General features: G+C 29.2%; 2 protein-coding genes across 2 annotated transcripts; one reads left to right on the forward strand and one right to left on the reverse strand.

Moving 5' to 3' along the window:
- Positions 1-10,897: 10,897 nt before the first annotated feature.
- On the reverse strand, positions 10,898-16,652 carry LOC106448501 (tirucalladienol synthase-like). Its single transcript, XM_048777654.1, has 14 exons — positions 16,368-16,652; positions 16,102-16,287; positions 15,923-16,012; positions 14,903-15,103; positions 14,721-14,805; positions 14,418-14,584; positions 14,136-14,327; positions 13,945-14,058; positions 13,566-13,808; positions 13,237-13,335; positions 12,930-12,986; positions 12,765-12,811; positions 12,177-12,663; positions 10,898-11,807 (listed from the first exon to the last, which is right to left on the reverse strand). The coding sequence occupies exons 1-14, from the start codon at positions 16,569-16,571 to the stop codon at positions 11,697-11,699; spliced, it is 2,283 nt and encodes a 760-aa protein (XP_048633611.1). The 5' UTR covers positions 16,572-16,652; the 3' UTR covers positions 10,898-11,696.
- A 445-nt stretch (positions 16,653-17,097) lies between these two features.
- On the forward strand, positions 17,098-20,684 carry LOC106449814 (cytochrome P450 708A2-like). Its single transcript, XM_013891508.3, has 8 exons — positions 17,098-18,261; positions 18,378-18,702; positions 18,788-18,940; positions 19,012-19,260; positions 19,607-19,699; positions 19,784-19,862; positions 19,955-20,061; positions 20,138-20,684. Exons 1-8 carry the CDS (start codon positions 18,047-18,049, stop codon positions 20,384-20,386), a joined length of 1,470 nt encoding a protein of 489 aa, XP_013746962.2. The 5' UTR covers positions 17,098-18,046; the 3' UTR covers positions 20,387-20,684.
- The last annotated feature ends 4,901 nt before the right edge of the window (positions 20,685-25,585 follow it).

Consider the following 25,585-nt stretch of genomic DNA (forward strand, 5'->3'; position numbering starts at 1 on the left):
AGAATGCATAGAAGAAGAAAATGCAACCATTGGCACAAAAGAAACTGGACTTTGAAAAGTTATGTGCGGCTGGGGTCAGCGTTTACCAACTGGAGGCTCTTGAAGAATGGGAACAGATTGCAGCTTCAGCATTTGAGAACTTCGAGCAGGAAGGGCATAGAATCATATCCGTCCAAGAACTAGCCGGGGTATGGTCCTATATTCAACCTTGTATGTGATTGAGTAAGCATCATCTATTTTGTAAGATCTAAAACATATTTAATGATTGGGGCGTGGTATAAAGCAGGAGATGACTCTGGCACCAAATGCATATCCTCTGCTCAAGGATTGGATCTGGAGTTTGGATGGAAAGCTTAGTTTCTTGCATGGTGTGATCGTACGAAGCTCGAGCTCAAGACCTAGGTGACACATCGGCATGGGAACATTCTTCTAACGTGTGAATCAATTCTTGATAAGCATCGAAAACGACTTAGTCGTAATCAAGATATTGGGTTTAAATGTACAACATATACTGGAAGAAAAAAAAATCTATATATATAGTGGAAATGGAGCTAGGTACGTCATTTGTAAATAATTCTTTGAGCAGTTTGTCTTTAGACGAACCAAACCCCTAAAAGAAAAAGAAACAAACAGGGAAAATATATCATACATGAGATGACTAACTTTGTTTGAAATAACTGTTAGATTTATATTATTATAAATATGCAAAAACTCTTTCAGTCTCCACTACTGCACTGTAACAAAAAAACGATTAAAGGAAACAATAGTGGCTCATATATAATTGTGGCTTAAAGCAAAACAAAAAACTGTGGTCTTAAATATTTTGATAAAAAATTAGAATTCCATGTAGTTATAGTTCTACTATTATTATATTTTACTTTAGAAAAACTCAAAATATTTTAAAATTTTTGCTTTCTTTTTTGGTCATTTTTTTGAAATATGCTTAGAACTATTTATGTCATATTTTTGTGTGGTTAACCAAATAAATAAAATAGTAAAATGTCACTATCAATAGTATGTAATAAACAATTAGAATAAATTAAAAGATAAAAACCAATTAAAAAAGATAACTTGTTGATCTAAGTTTTTTTTTTAAGTGAGACACTCAAGGTTCCATAATACTATCCTAGAATAACTTTGAAACTGTAGATAATTAAATAAACCCAATGCTTTAGATGCCTTGAAGAAGGACCGAGTATATATGGAAAAAAATTGTGGTCTTAATTATTTTGATAAAAATTTAGAATTCCATGTAACTAGAGGTGAGCGTTCGGGTACCCATTCGGTTCGGATCTATTCGGGTTTCGGGTGTTCGGGTTCAAAGATTTCAGTCTCATTCAGATATTTCTAAATTTTGGTTCGAGTTTGTTTCGGATCTTTGCGGCTTCGGTTCAGGTTTGGATAATCCATTTAAATTATTTTATCAAATTTTAAATTTATTATATACTTAAAATTTTTCAAAATCTATAAAAAAATTATATATTACATATAAATTTGAATAACATATGTCAAAGTACATAAAATTAACATATAAATTGGTTTGATTTGAATATTTGGATAGTCTTTCAAGTATTTGTAGTGTTTTGAATATATTTTAGCTATTTTTGACATTTAATTTTGATTATTTGTGTTTATTTTCAAGTATTTAGGAAAACTTAAAAGTATTTTATATATTTTGGATGTATTTAAATCTATTCCAGGTACATTCGGGTACCCAAAATACTTTAAACCGGGTCGGGTTCGGTTTTAGTTTCTTTAAATATCAAAATTTTGAATCTGTTCGGATATTTAATTAATTTTGGTTCGGGTTCGATATTACTTTTTCGGATCGGGTTCGGTTCGGTTTTCCGGATCCAGGTTTTCTGTCCAGTTCTACATGTAATTATAGTTCTACTATTGTTATATTTTAGTTTAGAAAAACTCAAAATAAAATTTTAAAATTTTGCTTTCATTTTTGTGCTTTTTTGGTTTTTGTGGTCATGCTTAGAAAATTATATATGCTTAGAATTATATATGATCTAATTAGAAAATTAATTTTTAATGTTTTATAAAATTAAAATACATTTTTAGCATAACATAATTTTAATGTAACATCACCCGCCCGTAGGGCGGGCCAACCCCTAGTATATATATATATAGGAGAGACAAATAATGCTTGCGATTGCTTGTCCGATGAATTATGGCTGTACATGTAAATTTAGGGTGTAAAGTATTTTAAAAAGCGCACACACGTCCAGGATCTAGAAGCTAGGACTGTTTTTGATTTTTTTTTTTTAAATTCAAAAAATTAATTTGGTTGTTTATGTATTTAAATATTTTTTTCCGGCTAAGTTCTTTTCTAAACTAAGCATGTTTAAATTAAAATAGTAAAATGATAGCGTGATTTATCAAAAATTGATCGCGAAATATTATAATTAACGTCAAAGCATGGAAAAAATCAAGTATTGACTTAAGATCGTCAGTACATAAATATTCCAAATGTTTCAAAAATAATGTTTTCGACCATTACTAAATGGACGCGTAGACACACAAAGGAATTTACATAGACGTTATAAGTGGTATTAAAGCTAATTAGCAGTTTCGGTTCTCACCATGAGGCGGTTAGAGACCCTAGTGTGCACTATGCGAGTTGTGTTGATTGTAACTTATGATTTCTAGTATAGGTGACATATGTTGAAAGACTTGTAAGAATTGAATTTTGATTATTTATATCACTAAAATACAATCTTTACGGTGCTTTCCAAAAAGAATTCTACAGCTAAGTGCGTTTGATATGGAATAATGGAAGGATAAGTGCTTTATCGAGATTTTTTTTTTTTGTAATATCATGCGCATGAGCTAAGCACCAAAAATTTGTTTAGGTGGTTAATTATTGCAAAGTCAGTTAACAAGTAATTCGATCCTTTAATAACGCTTCCAACCATTGAATAAGATGGACTCACAATTCTAGAAAAAGCACCATATACACATAATATTGTTAAGAACACACTGAATATCTAGGTTTTTGAAGGTATTCGTAATTTGTTTTGTTTTGTCATGATCAGCAGGTTTATGATTCAATTTGCTCTCACACCTTCCACATATTAGAAATTTGGATATGTATATTAAACCGGATATTGATTTATAAAATAAATAAAAATTCATAAGTATAAAACAATATTTTATTGTCAAAATAAAAATTTACCATCTTTAAAATTTTAATAACTAAATAATAAACTAAATGAATAAAAATATTGTAGAACTTAATAAGTATAAAATAATTATATAAAATATGTTACCAAGAATTGTAAAGAATAATTATACAATATTTTTAAATTTGAGTAAAAATAAATATAAAAGTTAAATAATAATTATACAATACAACATCAACTTGTATAAGTAACAAATTATAATTCATAATTAATATTACCAAGAGCCGACATAAGTTTATTCTAACAATATATATGAATATAAATAGGATCAGATATTCATTTTTAGAAAAATCATATTTTTTATTTTGTTTTTTAAAAAATATTCCATATTATTTATTTGATTGGATTCATGTAATTATGGATATTTGTTTTTCGGATCAAATGAAAAAGAAACAACAGGTTATATTAAAATTTATAGACATATGCCAACACCTAACACAAAGTAGATGACAATAACATCATATATTAATCAAGAAATACTGGGTCGAAAGATCCATGTAGCACTTTAAACCGTTTTTTTTAATAACTGTGGGGATCTGGTGACCGAAGTCAACTGACTAGTTTCACGAAACTCACGATACTCCACGTATTTTCGCCTTTTAAAACAGTTCGGATGGCTAACGGAGATTGAACCACGGTTTCGCCGTATTGATTTTTGTTTTCCCTTAGTCGGCACTCCACTTCAAACCGTTTCGAGCTAAGATATTTGTTTCGGGAAAAACAAACATATAAACAGGTTGTACAAAAAATCATCTGTCTCACACGAAGTTGATTACCTATAAAGCATTCCAACACAATAATCATTCGATATTTGTTGATCCGCTTCGATCGAGTATCTTTGAAACCACCTCACGCTCACGGGTACGTATTCCAAATGATTTTAACTCTCTAACCTGATGGTGCAAGTATTTTACTTTCTAGTAGATTATTCCCCTCAACGATTTAAAACTGATAATTGATGGATGCATATAACTAAAAATCTAGCACGAAAAACGTACTTCTACGTACTCATTCAATTGTATGCTTCATTATTCGATTTCATATGTTTCAGATACAACATCATACATACAATATGTACATATTTGACTTTTGGTGTGCGTAACAGCGTAGGCCATCATTTTCTTTTTTTGAAACTAACTCATCAAAATTCGAGAGATCATTTACTCATATATTTTTGGAGCATTTTAGAGCATCTCCAACTCCACTCTAGTTTTCACTCTAAAATAGAGTTTGGAGTAAAAATACTCCAATGTTATTCTATTTTTCACTCTATAATAGAGTAAATAATAGGTTTACTCCAAATATAGAGTAACTTATTTATTTTTTGCTCATCACTCTATTTTTCACTTTAAAAAAGAGTATCATTAGAATATAATTGAACTCTATTATAAAGTTATTCTATTTTGAAGTGAAAAATAGAGTAAACTATTGGAGATGTAGAAGAAAAAGAAACAGACCACATAGCTATATAATAATGACATGAAATAGTATGATTAGATAATCATTTGGACAAAGGAAACCAGAGAGATAAACTAAAAATACAAGACGGGGAGAGATTGTTCCACAGGCACAATACTCAAGATCGGATTATGTGCTTAATGTCCCCTAATCACTATTTAGATTAGATTAGAGATTCTTTTGCTTTCTTGTAATTGATCCAATTAATTGGTCTCCACTCTCTACTCCCAGCACGTGCTTCCACGCTCCACAAGACCTCATCCAGAAATAAGTCAGCATTTTATCCAAATCTGACCCGAAACATAAAAATATCCAATATCCTATCCGAATTTGAAAGGGATGCTTACTCAAAAATTAAGAAACAAATATAACTTTGACTTTTGTAAATGACATTTTGAATTTTTTTTTTCGCTAATCTTTTCAAGACATTGAAGGTATGTAATTTAATAGATAGTTATAGAGAACATTATAACAAAATTAGTTACTAAACTACAATTATATGATTGTTATCAAAATAGTTGTGTGTCAAAACATAAAAGACATTTGGCTTTCATATATAGCATCAGTATTCTCTCTCTATAGTAGTTTTTTTAAAAAAAAATTGGAGTTCGAAAGTGTTTACATGTATATCTTTTTAATAAACATTTGTTTCATATTTAGAATTTTTTTTTGTACAACTTTTTTCTTGCTTTGAGCCTTTAAATTAATAGGGACGTTTTCATGATATCTAATTTTAAAATTCTACAAATAGATAGTGAAAAGAACACGATATATGCAAGTGTTTCGGGGGTTTTGATTAATTTCTAAGCTAATTCAGATGCAGTTGGGTTTTCTTGATCGTAAAAATCTGGAGGTACAGAACAAAATGAACTACCTAACTAAGCATGAAAGACTAACAAGTAACAACAAAGTTTTTTAAAAAATGAAAGAGTAACAAATAAACCAGATTAAACTAGAGTAAACAAGAAAGCAATAAACAAGCAAACAATTAAGCTAGATAATCAGTGATGGAAATTAAAGACCACTGACAATTAGGGATGTACAAAATATACATAAATATTTATTCGATTTATCATCCGTTTCAATCTAAACTGAAAATTTTGGATATTTGTAACTCTACGAATTAAAGCAAATAAAATAATATAATACCCGTTAAAATGAATTAAATAACAAATATTAATAATTTTAAGAATGGATATCAGATCCGATTCATTATATGCATATATATACATATAAAATATTATTATTTCATATTAGTTTTGGATTATTTTTTTATATACATATAAAATATTATTATTTCATACTAGTTTTGGATTTTTTTTTAGTTTTTAACATTTTATTTATTTGAATAGATTGAATGAAAATATCATGTTAAAAACATGTAAATTTCCATATATCTGGACATTGAATATCTGAATGGTTAAATCGAATCGGATCATATCAAATGGTTATAAATCGAATCGGATCATATCAGAAAGTTGATAATCTCGGCGAAACCGATCAAATCACGAATACTTCCAAACTCTAGATATTCTATCCATGTCCATACCTACTGGCACTCCGTTAAATAAATCATCGGATTAGCTTATGGTGAAAGGACAAAAAAAGAAGTTCTAAAAACTTGACTAGTAAACATATAATAACACAATAATAGTTCGTAATAAAATTTGTGTTAAAAATGCTTAATAGAAACTTAGGGCTGGATCTAAGATTTATTTGCCATAAAAGGTTTGGTTAATTTAATTTATTTGATAATTTTGAAAGTATGCGACTTATGTATAATAATGTTAATAAATGTGGGAGTAAAGCTAGTGTTTCATTCTATTTTGCCACAACTTTATGTTTCAATTTGTATATATTTTGCCTAGGGGTGGGCATATCGGTTTAGTTTCGGGTTCGGTTTGGGTTCGGTTTGGTTTGGGTAATTTGGGTTTTGTAAAACTAAACCCAATTAAAACCATAGTAACTTTGGTTTGGGTTCGGTTTGGGTTTAGTTTGGTTCGGTTTAGTTCGGTTTGGTTTATATTAAATTCGGTTTGGTTTTGATTTAGTTCGGTTTGCTTTATTATGGTGTAGTTTGGTTCGGTGTAGTTTGGGTTGGTTATAAAATATGATGGCATCAGTTTTACTAAAAAATCATCAACTTATAAAAGATAAAGAGGGAATATAAACTTTGTTAGCTAAAAAATCCATTACTAAAGTCAAAAACAATGTATCCAAAAACTAAATACCAAATATGGTCCAACTGAAAACAGATCTTCACTAAATTATAAAGCCGAACAAAAATCAAAAACCCAATTTAACTATAAAGAGAAAGAAGAAAAATCAATACAATCTATTCTTTAGGTATTAGGATTAGAGATAAATATATAAAATAGTTTTATTTAAATCATATTTAGAATTTTTAAAAAATATATGGAAGTTAAGAAAAAATGAAAAACTAAAATTTACAATATGTTAATATATATATATATATATATATATATATATTTATAAATAAAAATATATTGGATAATCGGTTTGGTTCGGTTTGGTTCGGTTTAAACCCAAACCAAACCAAACCATTCGGGTTGAGTAAAACATGAACCAATTGGGTTATGTAAAGAGGACGGTTTGGTTTGGGTCGGTTTAACTTCGGTTGGTTTGGTTCGGTTCGGTTCGGTTTGGGTTTTTTGCCCACCCCTAATTTTGCCGGATAGAATTGTAAATAATCTGTAGATTATAAAATGTATAATGTAGTAGTTACCCATTTATCATATATTCATATTTATACTTTTGATTTTTTATATTTTGTAGGAAATATTAGTTTACATTTAATTTTATATATCTGTTAAGTCTTCAATTTAAAATAGTATTTTCAAAAATAGTGATAAATCTTAGTCTCAATAATATAAATTATATTTTAATATAAGGTTAATTCTAATATAAAAATGTAAATTATTTTAAGACTGTTGACATTTTAAATTAAAATTTATACAAAAAATATTGTAAAAATTAAATAATGAATATTTGTATAAATTTTTATTGGTCCACATGTTTAATAAACAAAAGTTGATTGAATGATAAAATAATATTTTTTAAAAACTGAACCAGGTGAGACTTAAAACCCAGCTCATAGAGTATATCAATATTCAGAAAACATGCTAGTAAATATAATAAATACTAGATTTTGACCCGCGCTTCAAAAGCGCGGAGTTTTTTGGATTATACTCGAAACGCGTTTTTTTAGTTATAGACAAAATTTGACATGACTTAGTATTTTGCGGTTGTTGTACATTATTATGTAACAAAATTGTATAATATTGAAGAAAAAATTTGTTTAAAATTATATAATTTATGAATTAGTTTATTTGAGATTTTTATGTACATTTTTATATAATTCTCTTTCTTAAACCTAGACATTTACTCGAATCTTAAAAAACAACGATAGTGTCCAAGTCCAGAGAAATGTACATATTGGGTATTTTTTAGATCAGCATATCTTAGTTTGGACGATCCTACCTAAACCCGGTGGATCCTACCTAAACCTGGTCGGATACCCAACATACATAAAATGTTTTGTGTATATTAGGTATATTTGAGTATTTTGGATATGTTTTGGATATTACAGATATTCTTTTTTTTTTTAGTTAAGTTTTCAGTTATACTTTCAGATTTCATGTAAAAATTTCAAAATTTGAAATTTTAATTTTTTGGTATTTTTGATTTTTCGAGTTATATTTCGGAAAGCATTTCAGATCTTTTTCGAGTATCTGAATATATTTTGAGTATTTGTTGAGTTTTTGGTTATTTTTCAAGTTTCAGATTATTTTAAGGTTTTCGGGTATTTCTAATCTTTTCATATCTTAATATCTGAACCAACCTAAACCTTACACGTACCCAAATATTACATGTATGTTAATTGTATTTGAATTATTATTCCGAACCGACCTAGACATGGAACCAACCTAAACCCTAATTACAAAATTTCAAATATTTATTGGGTCTAAATGTTTAGGGCCCAAAGAACCGAGATAAAAAGCACTTGACCAGAATATCTTAATACCCAGACCTACTCTCTCACTATATTTTTTTTATTTTATAAGAGTTATATTTGTTAAATTGATATGGATTAAGATTTACTTAGTATATTTTTTTAGCTAATTCAATAGAACATATTTGTATGTTTTCAATAGTTTTTAAACTTTCTTAATAATTATTTTTATTATAATAATTTTTATAAAAATAAAGTTGACGTAATATATATATATATGTATATAACTTTGTTTTAACATATGATTTGCCAAACTATTTTTTATTAAATTTGAGTTTATAAATATTTGAAACTATATAATGTAAAATGAGATAGTACAATATGTTTAATTATAAAATATATATAAATATTGTAGATCCTGAGCATAAAGTTAATTTATAGAAGAAGTGTTTTATATAAAACAAAAAGTAATAATAATAATAAAATTTAAAATATGATTTTGAACCATGTTTTTAGTTGATGGATGATTGTATTATTAGACGTCCATCTTTTCTCATCATGAAAAAGATTATATATATATATATAGCACTAAATAAAATATGCAGTTCACTTTAATCAAGAAGTATAAACAATAATCAATAAAATAGTACATATGGACATGCTGCATAGATAGGAATGCACAAAAGGGTGCAACAAACTGACGATATAAATTTGATTTCCATAATTCGATTCTTTTTGACTCTAACGTTTTAGGAAAGTTTCCATAACTTGATTTCCTCAAATTTTGGTAACAAACTAATAATATTAATTGATAATATCACGCATATTGTTAGGGGAAGGAATAAAAATCGGTTAAATATATGGTATTGACTAATATATTGTTACAAATATATAAGGTAAGACCAATAAAAATTAAGTCTAATGAAAAGGTCCAAACAACTTTTATAAGTAGATTTTTTAAGACTCCTTCCCTTTTAATAGTATTGATTAGAATATTTTTTAATTTTTTTTTAAAAAAGTATCTATAATATAAATCTAAACTACAATTTCCTATTTTATAAAAGTATCAGAGAGACATATGTTCCATTATTAAAAGTTAGGTTTTAAAAAGAATGTTTTATTCACATATATTTTTTTAAGTTATGTTCTTAAGTATTTGAGATTTTTCCTATTTTAAATTTAATGTGGGTCTCAATTTAATTATGTTAAAAATTTTGGTCTTATTAATTTGGGTTTATCTGTGTTAGAAATTAATTTTGTAGTCGATGGTACTATGCTCTTTGTGGGTGAAATGAATATTTCAATGTTTTTAAAAGTGGGACAAATGAATATTTCGATAAGGTTATGTTATAATAGGTTGTGCTTTGGTTTTGGTTCATGTAATTTATTTTGTTTGGGTAGGGTGATTTAGCAATCTATTTAAATGGTTAAAAATAAATAATAATGTATCCAGTTTGATAGTTAGAGTTTGTTTGCTTTGTAAATGACATAAATATATATTTTAACATAAAAAAATAAATAAGTAAACAGTGGAGACGTGGACTTTAAAGCAAGAATTTATTTTTGTTAACATATAATTACTCCGTAAAAATAAAGTATCCATAAATATAGCTTCATTTAATATGTCAATGGCAAGGTAGTGTAAATATTGTGGAAAACTAAGGGGTAATCTAATTTTATACTTCCCTTTTAATAGATTAGATGTATAGATATATATATATATATATAACTAATTCAATCATCAATAAATTGTCCATTAAGTCAAGATTACATATGCACTTTCAGTTGTATGGTACATATCTGCGACTAATCCATCAGTAAACGGCCCAGCCTATTAACAGTAGCTTGTCAAATTTTGATGACCGTTGTGGACAAAGTGAATCAAGTTGACTTCAAGTTCAACGATGAACTCAATTTTTTTTGTTTTTTATGTGCAGCTTTCAGTTGCAGAAGGCAGTCAAATAAAGAGAAACCGAAGAGGTGTTTTGTTTCAATCAATAAGCCACCTCATATCAGTTACAAAAAAATTAATAAGCCAAATCACAGCTATTTCAAGAACACCGGCCGGTGCTAAGTGAGATGAGAGGGACGTTACAATCAGTAAGCACTATTTTGATGACTATTAGATAATATGAACTTGATGGTAGCAATATTTTGGTTTCTATTGGCTTATTTATCTCCTAGTGGGTTCTTGACTTTCTATTGGATTAACACTTTGGGTTTGGGGTAGATGAAAATATGTAACTGTTGGTAGTAAATGAACATTTTGTTGTTGCGTAGTTAGAGATTCTTAGTCTCAGTTTTTGTTTTCTTGACGTTTTTCTTTTAGTAACGATTTCTTTATGTATGAAGCAACAATCTACAATGCATCTCTTATTTGATGCAGATTTTGGTAGCTCCAACTATAGCCGCGAGTATCATCATTTTAGTTTAGACTAGTAGCTCCATTGTTGCAAGAAGGCATTCATTGTGGGTTAATAAAATTTTGCCAGTTTACTCATTTTCCAGAATTCGATTGATGTTTTTGACTAGTGTATCCAACAGATGTAAACTATGTGTATTATTGTATACATGTATAGAGGGAGATTTTAGATTGCCAGATTATATAATGAAACTTAATTGTTTTACATAGTGTGAACACAACCCAAACATGGAGTCCCAAAAATTTCTAATTGATTGTTAGAGATGCCATGCACGTTTTGTTTTCACATCATAATGTAAGATAATTAGATTTTAATTAGTTTGGAATATAGAATATTATTGTTCCCCCCTTAGTTAAGCAAGATCAAAGTCTCCTAAAATAGTCGATCTGTCGTATATGTGTTTGATTGAATTGTATAATTGTATAGGTATATGATTCAATATTTATAGAGGAGGATTTAGATTTGTGGATTAAATAATGAAACTTAATTGTTTTTTTTTTGTAAACTATGAAACTTAATTGTTAAGCATAGTTATGAAGACAACCCAAACATGAAGCCTTTTCAAGTCTAATTTTCAATACAAAAATAAATCAAAGAGATTTAGTGATAAGCAGTAGTAACATAATGGTGCTGGTAAGCTGATCAAATTGATCAAGTCCTCCGAAGAGCTTTTGTGTAGTATGTGAGTGCCCAAAGAGTAAACATGTTTCTGTAAGTTGGGTAATGCAACAGCAAATTCATCTTGTATGCTCCCCTCATTTCCTATAAAATATTTAAGCAAATATCAAATATAGCCAAAAACAATTCTGTAGTCTGGAGATAGAATAGCCTGCTTTTAAATCTTAATAACGGTTTTAGGTTCAGAAGTCAACATCATGGTAAATCCGAAAATACCCTGTTTTTATATTGTCTAAATATTCTGGGACCTGAGTACCCGCGTTTTCTATAAGACAAAATTCAAACTATTTTAAATTTTTATTTTTTTGAAATATAGTTTTTTCCCAATGGAATTGAACCAATACACCTTAAATTTTTAGTAGATAATTAAAAAGTTTTACCCACTAGGCCTCTTTGTTGGTGAATACACTATATTCAAGATAACAAGAACCTACATATGGGAAGACCATTTACCTGTTGTGGGAAATCACCATTATCCAACTGTGAATTAATCAACACTTTGGCAGCACGGTGAACAGGCAAAGGGTCTCTCTCCATTTGACCACCCATAATTAGAGCCATCATTGCTTGTCCTGTATTCACCACATTGGTCTTATTTCCATCCAAGGGAGTATATTTCTTTCTGGGACAAGAGAGATAACTCTCTCCCCAGCCACCTTCAATGTTCTGTGTCTCGATAAGAAACCGAACCGCTCTACGGATCGTCTCACAATTATGGTAAGTCTTGCCTGCAGCCACCAAACCTCGGACCGCAAAGAAGGTCCCATAAATGAAGCATACACCCCAGTTTCCATACCATGAACCATTAGGCATTTGCAAGTCCTCTATATATTTCACTCCTTTTGTTACAAACCCTTCGATTTCTTCCCTTCTATGGTCGGGAAACTGTTTCATAAATTGCAATAATGCCACTATGGCCGACCCCGTGCATTCTAGAGACCTTAAAAACGTTGTGTACCATAATTTAAATTAGTTTTAAAAACACAAGATTTATTAACTAATAAAAATAGAAACAAGTAGGAAGTCAAGAAGATTGCATACTCATGTTCGACGGTCGACTCCTCAACAAATTCCACAGGATTAAGCCACTGCATTTTAGTTTTCGGCATCGTTACATTATGCCCATTAGCCTCTTTTCATTTTTATCACAAAAATAAAAATTGAAACATATATTAAATCAGAGCAATTAAAATAAATAAATGGTACCTCTAGCCAGGTTTTTCCAGGCGCTGGCTCCCATATTGCTATACCTCCGTTATTGCCCTGTTTGTATTTTACGCAATCAAATCGTTACTAACAAACTCTTAACATTTTGTTTAAGAGAAATCGAATGAAACCTTAATTAAAATTTAATACTAATGATTTCTTTATCATAGATTTTTCTTGCATTAATTGTTAGTATAACACATAGTATAGCTAACTATTGATTTCTTAATAAAAAAATTAAACTCTTTGTTAGAACTTAATCAAAAACTCAAAAAAGTACCCTTAATCAGAAAAATAAAATAGCTACCTGCAAATAGAGAAGTATATTGATGGCATCATAAAGCCTCTCCACATCCATTTTCTCGCCAATAAACTCAGACGGCATGCTTTCAAAGATCAGGCAACACTAGCCGCATATATGATTTGTCAATAATCATGTTAAAACCTCATATAAGTAGGATGGGACCAAAAGATATTATATAGAATGTTTTGAAAAATCTACTCATCATTATCAATTAGTTTTGAATCAAAATTCCATTAGAAAATAGAAACAAAATTTGTATATCAAGAGTTTATTGACAACACAAATTTTGTTAATTAGGTAAAGAAGGAATCCAAAAGAGATAAAACACACACCTTTAAACTCTCAGAAATACAATCACTAACAGGCCACCCTTGATCTTTGTCTGAAAAACTCCAACCTCCTTTTGATATATCTCGAAACATTTTGATAAAGTCACCAGAAGGGTTCTCTGTAATCTGAGATTTCCTCAAGTAGGAGTATCCCTTTATAAGCGTTGACCTAATCTCATCATTAACATCAGCAGCTAACATCATTTGTAGCAAGAAGGCTGTATCCCATATTTGGCTACCAAAAGTCTACACAAGTATAATGTAGTATTAACTAAAAGAAAAATATATTTAGCAAAAAAAAAAACTAAAAGAAAAATATTAATAGTGTGGAGAGTCGTCTTGATTTTGATTTAAAATATAGGAGTATGAGTTAACTAATTACCTGGATTTTCAGGCCATCCTCGCCAATCCATAAGAAGCCTGGGACTCTAGCGAGATGTTTCTTAAAATAATCACTCTTTGGGTCTTCAACCCAACAGGCAAGCATGTGAAATGGCTAGATATATCAAAAAAGGAACATTTACAACTTGTTACACATAAAAGAAAATTATAACATTATTCAAAAATGTTTACCTTTGGGATAGCTCCACCGGTTATGTATTGGGTGGCTTCGTCATGGTAGTGAATGATTTCCATCGTTTTTTGGAGAGCTTTATGCCTTATGAGCTTGTTGAAAGGCCAAAGGTTGAAGATATTCTCCGAAAACATATGAACAATGTTCCAAAACCAGTCTTGTGCAAATGACTGTGGAAAGTAAAGATCTTCCTGTATATCATAATCACACTTTCATATATATATCTGACATCGGAAGATGCATTTTACTTTATCACAACATGTACTTATGGTTCAAGTTACCTTTGCGCATAGATTGCGAGCTTGGCTCCAACAAATCTCTTTGTAAGGCTGATCATAAATCTCTTCACGGACCTGTAGAATGAGTGGTGTAGGTGTGGCTACGAACTTTTTACCATACAAGTATGATAAACCCATGAAAACGTCCCGCAAATAAATCCATACAGTGCCTGCACGCATGATTATTTTATATATGAATACATTCTAAACAGCTACGCAGTAAAACTGAAATTGTATACATTTTTTATTACTAATTCAATGGTAATCTGTCAATGCCATCATATATTAACGGAGTCAAATTCAAACCTCCATTAATAGGAGAATAATACGGAAGGAGCCAGAACTCAGGCGGGATGGGTTTGCAGCCAGACCAATCATACACTCCAAGAACCTAATTGTTAGCACTTATAAGTAGCAATTAATATTAACAAATTAATAATGAGCGACTTTGAAAATATATAACCCCAGAGATAGAGAGTCGTAAATACCGAAAGCCAAGCTTTTCCGAGCAGTGGCGTATAGGTAGCACCACCATGGTCGAGGATCCATTTACGAGCCATTGCACAAGCACTATTTATACCGTCATGATCTGCTTCTTCCCCAAATATTCTTAGGCAAATATAATTAAGGACCGTGCTGAACATAAAACTGTGGCTTTCTACGTGTATTCCCCAGCCACCATCCTCGTTCTAGATAAGAAGAATGAAATACTACTCAGTCAAAAAAAAAAAAAGAATGAAATACTATTGACGTCACGTAGCGAATATTTACTAAAATGGTGCATAATATGAGACAATACCCATTTTTATATAACTTCAAAATAATCCCAAACATTAACTAATAAATACTCTTCTCTCTCTTCTCTGAAACTTTCTCATGTTTCACTCTTTTTTTTCTTAGATTGTTTACCTTTTAATATAAGCACAAACAGTGTGATGTCTTTGATAAGAAATTTCAATCATTTAAATATCGATTAGTGATTCACCAATAACCAAAAAAATTACATATACAGTTTTTGTTAACAGGACGCATGCACGGTTCTATAGATGTTATTTACGTCCTGATCGTTTATTCTGGAAGACAGCTATATGAACACACAACCTATGTCATTAATCAAATATCTGATGGTTATAGATGTAACGTAACATCTCTTTTCGATTGTTTGACTAAAATCAATATAAATAATATACATATATATTAGTTTTAAAACGGGACCATGCATGGTTATTTAGGGCATCCACAGTTGGAAGAAACAACTTCAGTTTTTCAAAAATAAAATTAATACTTTGATTATATGGTTATGTTTTTTATGTGTAAATTGAATCTCTAATTAACACTTATGACATAGTCTATCTCACGAGAAATTGTCTATGCTTTATTACCGAAAGAATCCTATGAGATATTCTCATATTCTCACCGGTGATGATCTTATGTCCTCGTTAGATTATCGATTATTTTGAAAGACAGATAAGCTATATTATAAAATAACTATATTATTACTCAAGGACCTGATGGTTGTACATGTAACGTAACATCTCTTTCCGATGTTCTTGAGAGAAGATTTTATCCAGATGGCCAGTGATATACAAGCATATGACCTGATATATTTTGAATTATTGATTTGTTTTTATTCACACACAGACTTTTAATTATGATTTAGTTGTGAAAGTAGTAAAATATTGCTCACAAAGGGGGCGATAAAGAACATGCAACCAGAGTTTTCAGCAGGCCAATGTCCATCATCAGCCTGCAACGCAGCCATATAGAGTATCCCTCTTCTTAGTGCTTTCTCTGCGTCTTCGTACGCTATTTTCTCTGCATCATCTATTACCACTCGCGGAATATTTTGCTCGAATTTCTTCTCTCTTAGAAACTTTTCAATAAATAAAAATACAAAAATAATATTATGCTCTACAACGTTACAGAAATTGATGTTAATGTGAAGGGTTTTACCTGCATACGCCAAAGGAGATCTGCACTGGCCTTGTAGTGTGACCTATTGGCTGCGAAATTCCTCCGAGCCTCCTCGACCTCGGCTAATTCCTCTGCAGAGCCTGCGTCAGCATCGAACTCCCAAATTTGCCTCCCGAGATAATTGTTGGTGCTGAACAAGTAAGGGTCTTGTCCCGCCTCAGCTCCTATCCTCAGCTTCCACATTTTGTATCAATCCTTGTACCTACAAAGAAAAAGTTAGTATGTACCAAATATCTTGCCGAGGTGACAAATACTCCTATATATATATATATATATATATGTAAAATGTTAAAGCTTACTATATTAACTTTAAATCATCATGCACTAAGGTATTACTATATTAACTTAGTATACAAAGAACAAGTTAGTATGTACCAAATCATCATGCATTAATGTGTTTAATGCATGATGATTTGGTACATACTAACTTGTTACAAAAGGACAAGTTAATTAATGCATTATGATTAACGCATGATGATTTGGTACATACTAACTTGTTACAAAAGAAAAAGGCAATAAATACTCCTATACATATATATATGTAAAATGTAATTTCAAATCTATCTTAACAAAAATAAAACCATCACATTAATGCATGATGATTAATTTGGTACATACTAACTTGTTACAAAAGGACAAGTTAATTAATGCATGATGATTTGGTACATACTAACTTGTTACAAAAGGAAAAGGCAACAAATACTCCTATACATATATATATAAATAAATAAATGTAATTGCAAATTTATCTTAACAAAAATAAAACAAAGTCAAAGTTAATAAAACATCTTTAACTAGATTCTTATAAACACATTAATGAAAAAGGAAAATAAAACCAAGTCAAAATTAATAAAACATCTAAAACCAATTATTTGTGTAGTGATGATAACAAGTAAAGTGACACTATACAAATTTATGTGTGTTTTTTTTTGAAAAGAAATTCATGTGTTGTCGACATTCATTTGCACAATGTCTTTGATCCTTTTGTAACACAAAGTAAATATTTGTTTGTTTGTTTTTGACGACGTAAATATTTGTTATTGTTAAAGGTGTGTTTATCATTGTCACATGTCATATTTGTGGGATTCCTAAAAGCACTTTTAATTTTTGTTACAAGAATTCTCGAATATTATATTTTTTTATCATAAACTGATCATGTAATTAAATTTTAATCAGACATAAAAGATTGAATCTTCCATTGATAGACATGTGTTTTCTAAAAACCTTTTCAGTGAATAGTATCTTCAATTAAGTATCTCAAATACAAAATATCATTATTTTACATATTTGTAATATATAATTAATTTCCACTTTTACAAAGATAAAATTAATATTAATAAATGGCTCAAAAAAAAATCTTTGCAGAGTATCCCATGAATTCTCATTTAATATACTTACAAAAAATCTACCTTTTGTAGTTTTTAATATTTTTTAGAGATATCTTCCTAAAAACTTTAGCATTGTATAAACGAAAGAAGAAAAAAAAACTTTAGCATTGGAGATACTCTAAATGTTATTTAAAGATTTAGCCTAGAAGAAACTCTTTTTACTCTTATTTTAATCACAACATCTAACAACATCTAAGAAATTTTATTTATTTAATCAAAGTGAAGGTTGTTGTTGTGAGGCAATCATTGAGACTTGAGAGGCAGCGCACGATGAGTTTCTTGTGGAACGTTGAGATATTAATCATAGCTTTAGTGGTTGTGAGGATCAGCCAGTGGTTGTACCGATGGTCGAACCCAAACGTCAGGTGCAATGGCAAGTTACCACCAGGTTCAATGGGTTTTCCTATCATCGGAGAGACAATAGAATTCTTTAAGCCTTGTGAATTGCTCGAGATCCCATCCTTTTTTCAGAATAGGATGCAAAGGTCAGATTCTAGTCCCTCTTTAAACACACACACATATATATATATGTATATTCTTTTTTAGCCGAAAGGAAATGTTGTTTATATCTACGTTTATTGTGTTTGCATGAATTTTATAGGTACGGGTCGTTGTTTCGGTCCAATATTATGGGTTCAAAAACTGTGATTTCTACGGACTCAGATGTTATCTTCGAGATATTCCGGCAAGAGAACCAGTCTTTTGAACTTAGCTATCCGGATGTTTTTGTCAGAGTTTTTGGAAAAGATAACTTGTTTTTCCAGACCGGAAACATCCACAAGCATATTAAAAAGTCCACTATGCAGCTTATTGGATCTGAAGGTTTAAAGAGAAAGATGATACAAAGCATGAACCAGGCGACCCGCGAGCAACTTAAATGGAAGGCTAACGAAGGCACCTTCGACCTTCGGAATGCAGTTTCAAGTGTAAGTTAATATACAACTTACATGTTTTTTTTTTGTTTTAACCAATATTCAGTTTTTAAACAAATTAAACTCTTCCCTTTTGTAGTTGATAGCATCCTACCTGACACCGAAGCTGATAAGTAACCTAAAACCAGAGACTCAAGCAGAACTTATAGACCATTTCAAGGCCTTTAATATTGATTGGTTTAGGTCACCCTTTGCTCCCTCCACCTGGAAGATTATCTACAAAGTCCTTAAGGTGACACCATTTCTCTGAAATTCTATGATAGTAACTACTAAGTTAACTCACCCACTTATTGTTTTGCCTAGGCACGCAGAGAAGCAATGCAGTTGATAAAGGAAGCTCTTAAGAAGAGGAAAGAGTCAAGAGAAAAACACGGAGACTTCCTAGACACGTTACTAGAGGACATGGAGAAAGAAGACAGCATTTATGACGAGGCGTCTGTTATAAACCTTCTATTAGTTATTGGAGTCGTCTCTAAAGATACTACTTCTGTCGCTACTGCCTTGATGGTGAACTTGCTATCTAAAAATCCAGAAGTGCTTGCAGAGTTGAAGGTAATAAGATAAGGCCATGCATGGTTACTTTAAGCATCAATTTAACCTTTTCATTATTCCTTTATTTAAAAAAAAAAAAAAGATAAGGCCATGCATGGATGTTTGTAGTGCTAGGGATGGTTTTTGGCTTTTAGATTTATTTATTTTAACTTTTTGCTTCTTGGATTAATTTTGGGTAAATTCTTAAAATCTTTAAAATGAAAAAAAGTATTGAAAAGGACGATATTTACAATTCACTAAGTAAAACTTTTTTTTTTCAAATTCTTGAATGCGTATAAAAATTGAAAACTAAAAATATTCAAAGCGTAATCTGCTTGAATTGATACGCTCATCCATGTAATGTCAGAGAGAGCATGGTGCGATCTTACAAAAGAGAAAAGATAAGGAAGCTGAACTTAGCTGGGAAGAATATAAATACAACATGACTTTCACCAACATGGTAAAACACTCCGTATAGCTACCTTGAAAATTTGGGATATATACGCATGATGCCTCACAATCTATATACGTTATGTGTGTGTAGGTTATCAATGAGTCGCTTCGATTGTCAAACTTGGGTTCCATATTATTTAGAAAGGCCCTGAAAGATGTCGAAATCAAAGGCGAGTTAGTCGTACTCATAACAACATATAAAGTCTCCAATCTCCTATATTATTGATTGGAAGTTATATGGGGAAAATATTCTTGCCAACAGGATATACAATTCCCGCGGGATGGATCGTGGCCGTTGCACCATCTGTGGTTCACTATAACTCTGAAATATATGAGAATCCGTTGGAGTTCAATCCATGGAGATGGGAGGTATTTTACTTAATGTAACATTTTCAATACACGCCATTAGCAAAGAAGAATCACACAGTAGAGATTTGTCTGGCAGGGGAAAGATTTGCGGTCAGTGACTAAAACTTTGATGGTGTTTGGAGGTGGAACAAGACAGTGTGTTGGAGCAGATTTTGCGAGGCTTCAAATGACAGTTTTCCTTCACCATCTTGTGACCACTTACGATTTCTTGGTGGTCCAAGAATGTGAGATGACTCGGACACCATTACCTTGCTTCACTAAGGACCTGCTTATTAACATCTCCCCTACCTTCCCAAGTGAACCTTGCAGTTCCAAGTCTTCATAATTAGATCATTACAAATATATCTCCTAGAAATGTGCGAGTCCTTAAAATGCATTCAAGTTCTTATAATTTCAAAATTTAACATATATATTATTTTAAAAAGATGTTTATATTAACAACATGAAACAAGTAATGAAAGAATGTGACAACATTGGAATACAGTGGTGGTTTTGGAGGATAATCAGCTTTATTTTCTAATTAGAAAGGTATTAAATTAGAAAATATAATTTTAATGAATATTTTTTGGAACTAATAACTTTTTAGAGTATATATCATAATAGTTTGAATTTATTTATACAAATTTTAAGGAGTTGAAGAATTTAAAGATTCCATTGTTATTGGTAACATGATTCTTAGATTCCTAAAAAGTCTTGTGTTATTGCTTTGGTGATTTTAAAATTCCATATAAATCTTTTGTTATTAAAAAAGTTGAGTATTTTCTGATTTTGTAATTCTATTAAATTATGGTGTTATTGGAACAATGATTCATTACATTTTAACTCATTACTCATAACTTTCAAAATACTATAGTTAACTCATGTATTCTTAAAGTTGAGATGACAAAATCAATATCTCTTTTATCATACGTGATTGTTTATATGTGAGGCACCACCACGTTTTGTTTTTTCTATTGAATAACAATCAAATATGATTTTCAAATCATCAAACTGTTCACTAGAGTCATAGCGTAAGAACTTGTGATTTGGATGCCCCTACAAAAAAAAAATATACTTAAAATACAATAGAAATAATTTTAAAAAAATACATAAACCTAAGAACTTACGTAAACCTATAGCAGTAAGTGATCCTTGTTCACGTAAACTATATCATGTGCATATATTTTTTAACTCATAAACTGAATTTTATCTAACAAAAACTTTGCAATTCAGGAACATATCTAATAAAAATGATGCAAAATGAAGACATACCTTTAAATAGTCATTCCATACTTCGTTAGAAGCCACAAATCTTTTCATGATAGGATCCCATCCAAAGCCTGAACTGTTGTTTAAAAGATCAACATAACATTGATATTGACCCTTCAAGAACTTGATTCTGGTAATGCTTGTGGGTTTTTTGGCATCCAAGTCTTTCATTCAAGACTGGTAGTATTTTATGTTCCACCGTTGCTTTGTTCATTATACCGTTACTGTCCCACCATCCATGTTGAATCCCCCCCCCCACAAGTAATTCTATCAAAACCTTGGTTTCCTCTGAATCCATGGACTATACTGATTTTTTTCTTTATCACCCATTGCAATCTTATGTGGAGTTAATCATTATTAGTAAAAACATACACATAAAATATTTATCACTAACAAACAGTAAACATCAAATCTTATGCTTCTAGTCTCAACAAATAAAATACTGAAACCAAACGTAACTTGAAAGCAACACAAATAACAATCAAACCATTTTATACAACTTATATATATGAAAAACAGAGAAATGGATCAGAGAGATAGAAAAAAGGGAGAACCAGAGACTTGTATTACCTTGACAGTTCTCTACGATGGACAAAAAGCAAAGAACAATTATAGACGTTCTTTTTCATTATACAGAATTCAACATACCATATTTGCATATATTATATGGAAAATAGATAAATATTAGTGGAAAAAAGTTAACATAAATCCCAATAAATCATCACCAATCAAGCCAAAAGAATATAGGGATTCCACAAATATGGGAAGACATATTGTTAGAATCAATAAAAATCTTTACAGAATTAAAATTCTATTGATTTTTGAAATCAGCGTGAATCAGCTTCTCACTAACCCCCTATATACTTTTGATCACAAGCTCAATTATAATAATAATATGAAGACAAAATTACAAATAAGTGAAATTATACTTACTATGATGTATTTATTTGAAAGTAAATATTTTCCTAAGCTGCATAAATGATTTAATAAAACTAAAGTGATTAAATTGAAGTTTCTTTAGAACAAACATGTATTAGATATTTTTCAGGAAGAAGTGGCTTTCGAAATTATTTTAAAATAATTATCTTAAAATACTATTTATTAAGAGAAATAACTATGAATACGAAAAATGTTAAACCAAGTAAAAAGAAAAATAAAAACTACAACGAATGATAGTGTTATTAGTATTAGTTATTATAAGAATCAAGTTGTACATAAAATACAACGTAAATCAAGAAAATATATGATTCTTATGTGATTATGTGGAAGAATAAAGAAGAGAATATATTCTCTTTGATTTGCTAGTATATATTTTCTTAATCTATATAATCTTATATATTAAAACAGAAGTCACAACTTTGATTCATGTGTAATTTTTTTTAAAAATGGACCTAATAAACCTATTCATAGAAATTCATACTATATTTTAATTCAGACTAATAATAAATATAATTTTAAAAATATTTTAATCATAGTATCTTTTGATATCTTTTTATTTTAAATATAAATATATTTATTTTAAAATTATAACAAATCTGTTTAAAAAGATTTTTACAAGATCTTCATTTTCGAAATTATATTTAAATATTTTCACTAATTTTGAAATTAGTTTAAATATTATTATACATTAATATATTCAGTTATATAAAATGAAAAATAAAAAAATCTATAATATTTTAGTTATTATATAATCACAATCAATCATATTAAATTAAAATTATTATATTGAGCTAAATATAATAAAATTGTATTAAATTTAGGGCAATTGTCAATAATAGCACCTTTTGAAGTTTATATCTCAAAAATAGCACTAGAAGGAGAAAGTCACAAAAATGACATTCATTAAAGGGTAAAATATCCCTAATACCCTTGGTTTAAAATTAAATAAACAAACAAAAATAAATAAAATAAAAATAAATAAATAAAAAATAAAAAAAAAATTTTTTATAGTTTCAGATTATATGTTTTCAGATTCGAAATTTCTATAATTTTTTTTTTGAAATTTTTTTTTGAAATTTAATTTTATTTTTTTTTCAAATTTTCTTTTTATAATTTAAAATACTTTTTGAAACTGTTTTTAAAATTTTTATTTTTTATTTTAATATTTATTTTTTATAAAATTTTAAACCCTAATTCCAAAACCCCACCCCTTAACTCTAAACCCTAAGGTTTGGATTAATTAACCCAAGGGGTATAAGTGTATATTTACCTCTTTAATGAAACCTATTTTTGTGACTTTGAGCCTTGAGTGCTACTTTGGGAACAAAAACTTGGTTTGGTGCTATCTTAGTCTTTTTCTCTTAAATTTATATATTTATATATTTTATTTTCGTAATTATAAAATATTTTTATGTTCAAAAATAAAATCTAATATGTTGGTAAGATGGGTTAACATTATCAAACTATATAATACATGTATAAAAATTAACATGTATTTCTTTAAAGTTAATAATATAAAATCTTTGTAACTACTTTAATCATAATATATTTTCATTTTAAATATAATATATATTTATATATTATATTTAAAAATTCTAATAAATCTGTGTAATATTTAAATAATAATTTAATGTATTTTATGTTATCGTTTAGAAATGAAAATAAATAAATTATATCCTATTCTATCTACTTTTATAGTCATGATCATGTTAAAATATAATTATTATACTAAAATAAATATGATAAAATTATATTTAATTGATAAATTTATAAATTTTATTTTCATAAATATAAACTATTTATTTAAAATATAATATGATGATAGAACGGCTTAAAATTAACAAACTATATAATACATGTCTAAAAATTAACATATCTTACACTTTTATATATACAATAGTAAATTATCTAAAATGAATAAGCATAAAAATATTGGTAAAAAGAAATCCAGTTTTGAAATGAATTTAGCATAAATTAAATACAAAATATTTTTTAAATATATTTTCTCATGAATATATTAATTTGCTTAATAACTAAATGCAAATACAATAAGATAAATATATAATATGAAGTGGCAAATACATAAGGTTTAAACAATTAATTAATTATAACATGTAAATTATAAAATTATTGTATTTGAAATAGTTATATAAATATTTAAGTATATGATTAACATTAAAAATATATACCACTTATGTTCTAAAACAATAATTTATGTATAGAAAAGTGAAAACAAACACCCGTGCGGTTGCACGGATCAAAATCTAGTTAAATCTATTAAACTAAAATATTATTTTTTGAAATATGAATTTTTCTTACAACCATATTTTATTAATTAAATTTATACAGAAGTGTTCATAATTCAACTTTCCGGCTGTGCCATGAAATTTACCTTGACGCATTCGAGTTGTTCTCTGAATTCGCTGTCGATTTATCCTAGAGGTTTCTCTACATCTACCAGTTATGTTGTATTGTCTTACTGTTTTGCTTCTAGTGCTAGGATTGTCTCTTCTTCAAAGTGTAATCCGGAAGTTTAAGTATTAATGAAAGTTGTGTTTCAAAAAGAATACATACCTATAATTTTGGATCAGATGTTCCAAAGCAGACCATGTAAAAATTTAGTACTCTGGTAATTGAAGATCAAATAATATATGTAATTTGATTATTTAAAAAACATAATTCTCTCTGCTTACAGAAGAAAAAACAATGTAAAATTTTACTCTCATCAAACTAAAATTTATTGGATTTATATACACATATTAACTTTTCATAAAATCAGTCAATACTTTAATTCCACAATGACCACTTAAAATTTGACTACTTAATAATTATCTAAAATGTTGATTACTACACACGATTTCACATATATAAATATTATATAATATAAATATTTTGAAGATTTATATACTTATTATTTTATATTGTTTATTTTCAATTGATTTGCAGGGCTGTGAACGGATGGGTTATTATATAAAAAGTCAATTTTATGTGACTACCCATCCCGCTCACTCGAAATCCGACTCACAGCCCTGCAAAGCTGTGAGCCTGGGATCCTAGTGAATGGGACGAGTTGTCACAGAAACATGCCGGCTGTAGCGAAAGATAGTAAAAATCCTCGAAATTTGCATAAGACAGTGAACTTTCCTGCCTTGATGCCATCCATAGATTTTTTTTACTACTTCTGTTTTCATTGAACCAGAAGACGCAGCTATTATACCAGTGACCTCAGGCCTTTATGTTTTCGTATCTCCCAACTATAAAGTAGTCTGTCTCCAACTTATTGATGCATTTAACTCAATAAAAGTAAGTGCATTAGTGGCAATACCTAATGCCATCT

The sequence above is a fragment of the Brassica napus genome, chromosome A4 (assembly GCF_020379485.1).
Source record: "Brassica napus cultivar Da-Ae chromosome A4, Da-Ae, whole genome shotgun sequence".
Lineage (NCBI taxonomy): Eukaryota > Viridiplantae > Streptophyta > Magnoliopsida > Brassicales > Brassicaceae > Brassica > Brassica napus.